We start from the raw sequence: 10,514 nt of genomic DNA, 5'->3' as shown, positions 1-10,514 counted from the left end.
GCAGACTATAGACCGAACATGGTGGCCACTCAATACTTCTATTGCAAACCACAACACCCTAAAGGAAGAGAGAGCAAAAGGGAATGCCCTGCCACAGACAAGGGGTGGAGAGGGAGGGGATGGGGTAAGGGGGTAGGAGGGCTACTGGGTTCATTGGTAGTGGAGAATGAGCACTGGTGAAGGGATGGGTACTTGATCATTGTATAACTGAAACCCAAGCACGAAAGTTTGTAAGTCTACAACTGTACCTCGTGGTGTTTCACTAGGAAAAAAAGGCAGGTAGGTAGCGGGTAGGGCAGGGAACAATGAGTTTCTTGTGATAGTAATCAATCAAAATGGATGAAAGCAGTGACTCCGAAGCCAGCCCTGGAGATGCAGAGAGGAACTGGCCTAGCAGCAGCCCAGAGAGCTGGACAGACACTGGAACAGGAGCAAAGGCTGGTAAGAACATCAGAGAGCACTGTTCGGTTAACGTGCTATCCCTTGACAACATTCAATCAATCAACTCTCACCTACAAGGAAAATCCCAAGTGGCAGTTTCAGAAACTGGATTTAAATCCCAGAGTATGGGGGATGGAGCGATAGGAGAGCTGGTAGGGCGTTAGCCTTGCATGCGGCAGACCTGGGTCCGATCCCTGGCATCCTGTATGGTCCCCCAAGCACCGCCAGGAGTAACCCCTAAGCATCGCCGGGTGTGTCCCCAAAAGTCCAAAAAAAAAAAATCCCAGAGTATGAAGCAGGAGGATAGTCCAGAAACATGACACTTGCACTGATCTTGGTCGCCTGGAGTTCATCCCTGGTATGTGAAATGGTGGCACAAGCAGCACCAGGAGTAACACCTAATCACTGACAGGTATGCTCCTTCCCCCAAATAATTTCTAGGGTATCACCCAATTCTAAGTTTGTATGCATACATTTAGGAAAGAACATCAAAACATACTGGTCACTTTGTAGCCTTATGTGGACCTTTGGACAATCTAAATCATTTTTATCATTCTGGTGACTTGATGATTGGGATTTAGCTGCTTCCAAATTTAAGTTTTGTTTTCTCCTAATACGACTGAAGTGAGAAGGGTGGGATGCAGGAATATGACCACCCTTTATTGTTCGTCATCACAGCTGAATGGAATTGCCTGCTCGGATGGGGGAGCTTAGGGGCTGTCCCATGATCCCATCATCTAGAAAACATTTGATTCAAGGGACCCCTTCCATAGTTTCAAAGAAGCAGTAAATGTCCTTCTGTGCACAGTAAAGATCATTTCAACTGTCTCCAATCCACCCTACTAAAGGGAATTGCCGGGGGCCATTTTCATTAAATACTTATTGTGAATATTAATCTTCAGTGCACATGCAAATTAATAAAAATATGAATACAGGAGTGTAGAAATGATACAAAAGACAAAGTGCTTGCTTGCACATGGCTTACCTGGATTCCAAGTCCCCTTAAGGATACCTGTGACCACTCAGGTTGGATTCCTGAACCCAGGGCCAACAGTTAAGGCCTGAGCCTGTGGGATGTGGCTCCCCTCCCCAAAGCCAAATACAGGAAGCCTGAAAAATGAAGGTGTGTCCTTTTTTTTCCACTTTCAAAGAATTCACTTCAGCATCGTGGTCGATCTCTGCCATAATTCCCACAAACCAGTGCATTTGGGCCAAACCAGCGAGAAAGTAAATGACAATGACAGTGGTGAGCCTTAACAACTCCGAGCAAGGGGCATTTTTGTATCTGTTTATTTAATCACCTACTTCCAATGCCAAGACCTATTATTTACAAGTAAACATACACGGAAGTCCAAGCACAAGGCAAATGGTGTAGCTGCCCCCCGGTAGATAATTAGCATGTTACTTTCCCTTATAGAACTGACATATCCTGCTGTCATAGGAAGATTGTCCACAGAGGCAGTATTATGTCCTTTTTTTTTTTTTTTTGCTTTTTGGGTCACACCTGGCAATGCACAGGGGTTACTCCTGGCTCTGCACTCAGGAGTTACTCCTGGTGGTGCTCAGGGGACCATATGGGATGCTGGGAATCGAACCTGGGTCGGCCGCGTGCAAGGCAAACACCCTACCCGCTGTGCTATCACTCCAGCCCCAGTATTATGTCCTTCTTGGCTCCACTTTTGTAGTACCCCTGATCCCATTCTCCAAAGAAAAATCGCTGAACTCAGGGGGCCTGTTTTAAACTTAGGGATTGTTATTAGAGATCAAATCATCCAGTATAAATTTTTCTGTTTACTAAGGCTTAATGGGAACATGAAACCTTCCCACATTCCTTACATATATAAGGGTCCTCTACCGTGTGCGTTTTCATGTGCCCTGTAAGGCCTGAGAGCTCAGTGAAGGCCTTCCCACATTCCTTACATATATAAAAAGGCTTTTCTTCAGCATGAATTTTCATATGCATAATAAGGTCTGAATGCAGATTGAAGGCCTTCCCACATTTCTGACACTTATGAGGTTTCTCTTTACTGTGAATTTTCCTGTGCTTACCAAGAGGCCCAGATCGAGAAAAAGCCTTCCCACATTCCTTACAAACATAAGGTTTCTCTCCAGTGTGAATTCTTATATGAATAGTAAGATCTGAGGAATAAATAAAGGACTTCCCACATTCCTTACATATATATGGTTTTTTTCCAGTGTGAATTCTCCTATGTTTAGCAAGTTTTGAGGATGTAGTAAAGGCCTTCCCACACTCCTGACATATATATGGTTTCTCTCCCGTATGAACTCTCATATGCATAGTAAGGTAAGAGCGCAGAATGAAGGCCTTCCCACATGTCTGACACTGATGAGGTTTCTCTCCACCGTGAATTTTCATATGTGCAGTAAGGGAAGCGCGAACAGAGAAGGCCTTCCCACATGTCTGACAACGATGAGGTTTCTCTCCACTGTGAATTTTCATATGTGTTGTAAGGCTTGAGGGTAGAGTAAAGGCCTTTCCACATGTATGACACTGATAAGGCCTCTCTCCACTATGACTTTTAATATGTCTAGTAAGGAGTGAGGGTACGATGAAGGCCTTCCCACATTTCTGACATTTATGAGGCTTCTCTTTACTATGAATTTTCCTGTGCTTGCTAAGTTGCCCGGGTTGAGAAAAGGCCTTCCCACATTCCTTACAAACGTAAGGTTTCTCTCCAGTGTGAATTCTTAAATGACGGGTAAGGTCTGAGGAGTAAACAAAGGCCTTCCCACATTCCTTACAGATACAAGGCTTCTCTCCAGTATGAATTTTCATATGCATGGTAAGGCATGAACGCAGAGTGAAGGCCTTCCAACATGTCTGACACTGATAAGGTTTCTGTCCACTATGACATTTCCTATGCAAAGTAAGGTACCTTGATTGAGAGAAGGCCTTCCCACATTCCTTACAAACATAAGGTTTCTCTCCAGTGTGAATTCTCCTATGTATAATAAGGTATGAGGATCGGTAGAAGGTCTTCCCACATTCTTCACATGCATGTGGTTTGTCTCCTGCAGTTACATGAATATGGTTCCAATGGGGTAACCCTTGACTCAACTTTTGTCCTTGCTGCTGACATTCCAGGAATTTCTGTCCACGGTGGGTTTCTAAAGAAATATCAGGGTGCCGAGAACACGGGAAGGCTCCCCCACAATTCTGACACTTGGATGGGTTCAGTCCATAGTGAATTTGCTTGTGGGCCTGTCGGTCTGAAGGACTCACTATAAACAGTGCTCCTCTCCCACAGTCCATGGGCTGCACCACTGCGGGGGTTTGGGCTTGAGGTCTGTGCAGAATAGACTGCGAGGAGCTTCTTGCAGGGGCGGGCTTCTTTGGAACATGGTCACTCTCTTCCTTCCCATCACCCTCAGAGGACATCCCTCCTGTCTCATCATCTCCACGGGGATGAAGGCAGGATTGCTCATTCCAGACTTTCTCAGTGTGTGCCGGTTCAGAGACATTCCACTGGGGCTGGCTGCTTCCCTGCAGAACAGGAGAGAAGGATTCCAATTATTGTTCTACTGCATCGAGTCTCCGTGTCTAAAACAATTGTGCCGGGCAGTCTCATGTTCTGATTCACTGTCCTGTGGTGTCCTGTGGCCCCTGGTCCATTCGGAACCGGTGAGTGCCCGTCACTCCCATTAGATGAAAAAATGGAGCCATGGTTGATTGGGAATCAGAGGCTGTTTATTCCTATCAGAGAATTAATTATAGAGAAATCATGAAGGCTTAGGAGACAGCAATTACACATAGGGGTGGTGGAATATTAACATAAACAATGCACAGATGTAAAGAAACTTCAGGGGAATTTCCTCTAGGACATGCATCCAAAGACAGAATATCATCTGGGGGCGCCAGCACTGTAGAATCCACTCGATTCCTCCTAAGAGATCTGCCCAAGGGTGGGCTTCATCTAACAGTGTAGTGCTTTCTCCTTTTCTTTGCTGGTAATCCACTTAAACAGTCATATGAAATCTACTTCTTTATGACATTTTTAATCATTTTATATGAACACAGTAAGAGATACAGGCTTTTATCCATACCCTAGGTCAAGCTGACAGGGTGGATTTTCCTGAGAATATCTTGTTATATTTCGCAGACTACACTTTTCAAGCCAGGTTAGTTTTACCTCACTCCAACAGGGTCTCCTTATTGAGTTCCTTTTTTTTTGGGTCAGAGTTTGTTCCATGACTGTGCTCTTAATTTATCACATTTCTTTGGGTGCTTAGGCTGTTCTTTTCTCGAAACTAGGACAGCTTTCAGCTTGCCTCGATCTGTCTAAGCCCTTTGCTGTGACCCGCCTTTTGGGGTGTTAGGAACTAAGGGTAACTGAGGCTTAAGTCAAGTACATATGATAGATGTCCAAGAGGAAACATTTTTCGAAGTCAATTAATTCCCATGTGACAAAAGCATGATGGAATTGGGAGTGCTGGGGAAGCACTGTGTGTGTGTGTGTGTGTGTGTGTGTGTGTGTGTGTGTGTGTGTGTGTGTGTGTGTGTGTGACTCAACTAACCTAAGTTCCCTGTGGGGAAGAAAGGATAAACCAATATGAAACCTCAGAAGCTTAGAACTATACTCCAACACAGGCAGCTGTGCTTTCTGACATTCCCACCACATGAATCCAACACATGCAGGGATTTTCCATGGAAAGACAAAATGTTTCTACAGGGCCGATTTGCAAAACTGACTGATGTGGGGTCATTAAGTTCGATAAATTTTTTTTTTTTTTTTTGCTTTTTGGGTCACACCTGGCGAAGCACAGGGGTCATTCCTGGTTCTGCACTCAGGAATTACCCCTGGCGGTGCTCAGGGGACCATATGGGATACTGGGAATCGAACCTGGGTCGGCCGCGTGCAAGGCAAACGCCCTACCTGCTGTGCTATTACTCCAGCCAGCCCTGAGTTCGGTAAATTTTTTTCATCTCAATGAAGACATATTAAATGAAAGCGACTCCCTCTGCAGAAAACTGAAGCACCAGTTTCCAGAGAAAAGAAGAGACTGAAGTCTGGGTTCAGTTCTAGATGAGAGTAGACTCCTGGATGCATGTGGAAAGGCAACACTGCATCCCACACAGCCGAGATGTACTACAGGGGCCACAAGAGGATTCCTTTTTTGCATCAATGACATTTTTGTTCTTTTTGTTTTCTTGTTTGTATTTATTATGGGGTGGGACACACCAAGGAGATCTGAGGGGCCAATGCTGCTGGAGCTCTGGGGACCATATGCGCTGGAAACCCAGATTCCTATGCTCGGGCAAAGCAAGCGTCCTTTCCAATGCATGATTAGGAGGATCTACAAATCACGACGACCACGACCATCCTGTTGTTCATCGATTGCCTCGAGCAGGCCCCAGTAACGTCTCCTTTGTCCTAGCCCTGAGATTTTTTTTTTAACAGTGCCATATTCAAGGCCCTTTCAGGGTCAGGAGAATGAGACCCATCATTGTTACTGGTATTTGGCATATTGGGTATACCACGGGGAGTTTGCCAGACTCTGCCGTGTGGGCAGGTTACATTCGGTAGCCTGCCAGTTTGTCCAAAGTAGGAATGAGATGATAAGATGTTGCACGCTTCCGGGAGCTGAGTGTGATAATCTCTGGATCCTGGCCGTCATTGGGGTTACACGGCAGTTGGTGGGTGTAACTGTCTAGCTACTGGCAGGTCCAGTCCCAAACCGTGCAGGCTTGGAGATCTCAGCCCCGGGTCCCACACTACAAATCAGTTCCTTGAAATAATCTAATGTTTGTGCTTACTTTCTATCAAGTAACAAACCACAGTATTTCATCAGTGTGAAAAATAGAAATTTCTTAATACATGAGAACACAGTAGGACTAAGGGTTAGAGAGGATTTAATAGCACAGACCTATGTTGGAAAGGAATCACCTTGAATAAATGTGTAGAATGGAAGATCAAACAAATGAAAAAAACAAAAACACCAATCAGGACATGGTTGTCATAGCAATACAGTAAAACAATGTAATTAGAATGTAATTAGGTTCTGGAAAATTAACATCTTAGTTGTGATCTTTCGCATTTTCTACATTTATTTCATTTACGTTTCTTTGAAAAATAAAATATTTTTGTTCTCAGATAAAAAAAGAAAAGAAAAAGAAAAAGAATAGAAATTTCTTTAGTTTTTGAACTTAACTGAATTTATCCCCATTGAGGCTACGGGCCCTTTGCTGCCAGAATTAAGCTCCAACTTCTTCCCAGTCATATCCAGAAACTGAAAAGGTGGTGGCAGGATGGGGCCTGAACCCCCACCTTTCTAATCCTATTCTTGGTCCATGAGCTCTCCAGATGGCATAAAAACACTTATTTTGCATGTGCGAATCTTACCAGTTCACGCTTAGTCGATGTGCCCTTTCCCAAATCAAACTGTGGCAGTGCTACCTCCGGAAGCTGCGGCTGGAGTTCTGAAATCAAACACAATCCACAAGCTAAGAATTAGTCGAATGCAACGTATTCCTGGATAGGCAGAGCAAGTGGAGGACATCTCTATGGTTCTCACATCCCAAACAGGTCCAGAGCAAAGAGATCCATTTAGGGGCTGGAGAGATAGCACAGTGGGTAGGGCGTTTGCCTTGCACGCAGCCAACATGGCCAACACAGGTTCGATTCCCAGCATCCCATATGGTCCCCCGAGCACCGCCAGGAGTGATTCCTGAGTGCATGAACCAGGAGTGACCCCTGAGCATCGCCGGGTGTGACCCAAAATGCAAAAAAAAAAAAAAAAAAAAGAGATCCATTTAGAGGATTGCTCTGAGGAGCTTGGCAATCACACACTAACCTTTGGGGCTTTGTTTTCAGACTGGACCAAGGAACATGAGGGGAATCATATGGGATGCTCGTTATTGAAACCAGGTGAGCTGAGCACGAGGCAAGAGCCCTCCTCACTCTCCTACAGTGCCAGCCCAATCTAGCTTTCTTATGGGCTCAACGATTCACAATTTAATTTTTTCTTTTGCTTTTTGGATCACACACAGCGATGCTCAGGCTCCTGGCCCTGCACCCATGAATTACTCCTGGCAGTGCGTAGGGGAACAGATGGGATGCCAGGGATTGAACCCGGGCGGCTGAGTGCAAGGCAAATGCCCTACCCGCTGTACTATTGCTTCGGCCCCACAAGTCACAATTTGAACAGAAAAGAAAAAAACTTTTTCTTAGTGGGTTGGAGAAAGAACAGTAGTTATTTCATTTGCCTTCTGTGATGCTGATCCCTAAGCACTGACACAAGTAACCCGAGAACCGCCAGGAAAAGCCCTGAGTATTGCTGAGTTCAAAAAACAAAACAAGGGGCTGGAGAGATAGCACGGCGGGTAGGGCATTCGCCTTGCACGCGGCCAACCCGGGTTCGATTCCCAGCATCCCATATGGTCCCCTGAGCACTGCCAGGAGTAACTCCTGAGTGCAGAGCCAGGAGTAACCCCTGTGCATCGCCGAGTGTGACCCAGAAAGAAAAAAAAAACACAAGATTTTTTTATTATGTTTGACAACCACTGATGATCCGAGGGCAAATTTAGCCAGACTGAGAGGACAGAGGGTCACCCGGTGCTCCTGGAAAGGGCACCCGAGGCTGGTAAGGCACAGACCAGGGGTCAAAAGGGCCGTAAATCCCCTGGGCCATTCTACACACCTAATAGATGAAGAAGAACAACAAAGCCAGAAAGCAAAGCACATGGTCATTCTGTGACTGAAAGTCCAAGGGAGTGAATGGCAGAGTGAGCGTTGCACAGATACTTGGTACCAAGAGCCCGAATTCCCGGAAACAGCTGCATGTTTCACACCCACTCAGGACTCCCCAACAATGCCCAACCCCTGAGCCATTGAGAGTCCGGAGACACTTACCTACACACATGCCTCTCCTCCCTGACCTCAGAGCTCCTTCCAGCCAGGAGATCTCCACAGGCTTCACCGGGGAATGTCCTGCCCCTACAGTGAAAGAGGCATGGATTAGTGACAAGAAAAAGGCAACAGGTTAATGGCGTGTTTCCCTACAAAATCTGGCAAATTCCTCAAAAGGCATGAAACAGAATCTCCACTTTTGATATACTGCAGATTGCTGGTTATCAGATACGTAGGACCCAGGTTTCCATTTAAGAGTGAAATAGGAAGGCCTGCAAAATATAGTGACATGCATTTGATCCAAGCACTGTATGTAACTTTGTCAGGACCACACCCAGCGATGCTCAGGGGTTACTCTTGATTTGTACTCAGGAATCCTCCGGGTGGTGTTCAGTGAACATATGGGAAGCCAGTGATTGAACCTGCCTCAACTTCCTGCAAGACAAATGCCCAACACCTCTGTAGTTTTCTCTCTCTCCTGGCACCAAATGGAGTTTCCTTAGCCCCTCTAAGTGATCATCAAGTGCAGTAAACCCATGGGCAGAATCAGCTGATAGGGGACATCCAAGAGGTATCCCAAATCATTTGGACTGTTCAAGAGCAATTGAATTCTATTGCCCAAGTTATATTGCAGAATTGACGAGGTCTGGACCTCCTTACTGTCAAACAGGGCGGCCTTTGTATATTTTTGCAAGAAGAATGCTGCTTCTTCGGCAACCAGAGCAGTGTGGTCGAATAATGAGATCGAATAAGACAGCCCCAAGAAGACCTCGAGGGGCGGAGACGACCCACTGGCTCCTCCCAAGGGTGGTGGGGGATGGGAGAAATATTACCTTATGTGCTTCCCCTGCTTGGTTCCCTTCTTGGTATCCTGATTGTAATATCCCTGGCTCTGTTTTTGTTTTGTTTAATAGAATTATGGCTTTTATAAAAAGGCAGATTGACTCCCTGGCATCAAAACCCATCCAAATTCATTACCATCGATTGGATATTGCTGATCAAGGGCTAGAGGTGCCTGCATGGACCTGTACACTGCTCCTTGTGCAGCTCCTCGCACCCGATCTAGGGCAGCTGCATCTCAGGGCAGTTGTGATGATACTATGGGCACCTCTGGGGGGGCGGAACCCGGCGGTATTTGCCGACGAGGAGCCTTCAAAGGCTGTCCTGAGCTCGTAGAAGCACGCCTATCTTCATAGAGATTGGATCTGAACAACATTCCTCTTCCCACTAAAAGGATCCTTAAGGGGGCTGGAGCAATAGGACAGCGGGTAGGGCGTTTGCCTTGCATGTGGCCGACCCGGGTTTGATTCCCAGCATCCCATATGGTCCCCTGACCCCTGCCAGGGGTGATTCCTGAGTGCAGAGCCAGGAGTAACCCCTATGCATCGCCAGGTGTGACCCAAAAAGCAAAATAAATAAATAAATAAAATGATCCTTAATAGTGACCGGGGGATAGGCCCCTACATCCCCCTCTGGTTAATGCCCTTCTTTCCATGAAGGAGAGTTTGCCTTCTGTGATATGGGTTGAGCTATCTCTGGAGCTGCAAGAACAGGCCTGCTATACTGCCAATACTTAATTGCCTATTAAAAAAAAAATTAAGACTCTCTATAAGATACTTAATTGCCTATTTTATTTCATTCTATTATTTTGCTTTTTGGGTCACACCTGGCGATGCACAGGGGTTACTCCTGGCTCTGCACTCAGGAGTTACTTCTGGCGGTGCTCAGGGGACCATATGGGATGCTGGGAATTGAACCCGGGTCGGCCGTGTGCAAGGCAAACGCCCTACCCGCTGTGCTATCTCTCCAGCCCCTAACTGCCTATTTTAAAAATAAAAAAGGAGGAGATGTCGGGAGCCAAAAGGTCAGTACAGCCTGACCTGCAATTTAGGAACTAATTTCTTCTTGGAAAAATGTTAAAATATTTAAAATACGTTGTGTAAGTTTCTGAGCTACGCCCGAGATAACTGCCCTGAGCCTGCTGTTAGGGCTCACACCCTGATTCACTGAAAATCTGCATGCTTTGTCAATTCCCCATTTTGCCCATTTCCTCATGTAATCAATTATAAAGAGCTAGCTTGGGAGAAATAAATTTGGAGCTTGATCAGAGTGTTGTCTTGCTCCCATTCTTCTGTCTCTCTTTTTCCCACTTGCGCACTCTCTCCTGGTTATCCACGTTGACTAGTCCCGTGGGTCGGGGCACAG

At 45.9% G+C, this 10,514-nt stretch overlaps 1 protein-coding gene across 1 annotated transcript; it reads right to left on the bottom strand.

Moving 5' to 3' along the window:
- Positions 1–2,242: 2,242 nt before the first annotated feature.
- LOC130022214 (zinc finger protein OZF-like) lies at positions 2,243–3,838 on the bottom strand. The gene has a single exon (XM_056112967.1). It carries the CDS (start codon positions 3,713–3,715, stop codon positions 2,243–2,245), a length of 1,473 nt encoding a protein of 490 aa, XP_055968942.1. The 5' UTR covers positions 3,716–3,838.
- Positions 3,839–10,514: the final 6,676 nt, after the last annotated feature.

The sequence above is a fragment of the Sorex fumeus genome, unplaced genomic scaffold, assembly GCF_029834395.1.
Source record: "Sorex fumeus unplaced genomic scaffold, SorFum_2.1 ptg000019l, whole genome shotgun sequence".
Lineage (NCBI taxonomy): Eukaryota > Metazoa > Chordata > Mammalia > Eulipotyphla > Soricidae > Sorex > Sorex fumeus.
The sequence above is the reverse complement of the archived record's forward strand: the minus strand, read 5'-3'. Positions and strand labels throughout refer to the sequence as shown.

Coding starts and splice junctions, on each gene's coding strand:
- LOC130022214 (XM_056112967.1), bottom strand. CDS start 3,715: ATGGACTGTGGGAGAGGAGCACTGTTTATAGTGAGTCCTTCAGACCGA.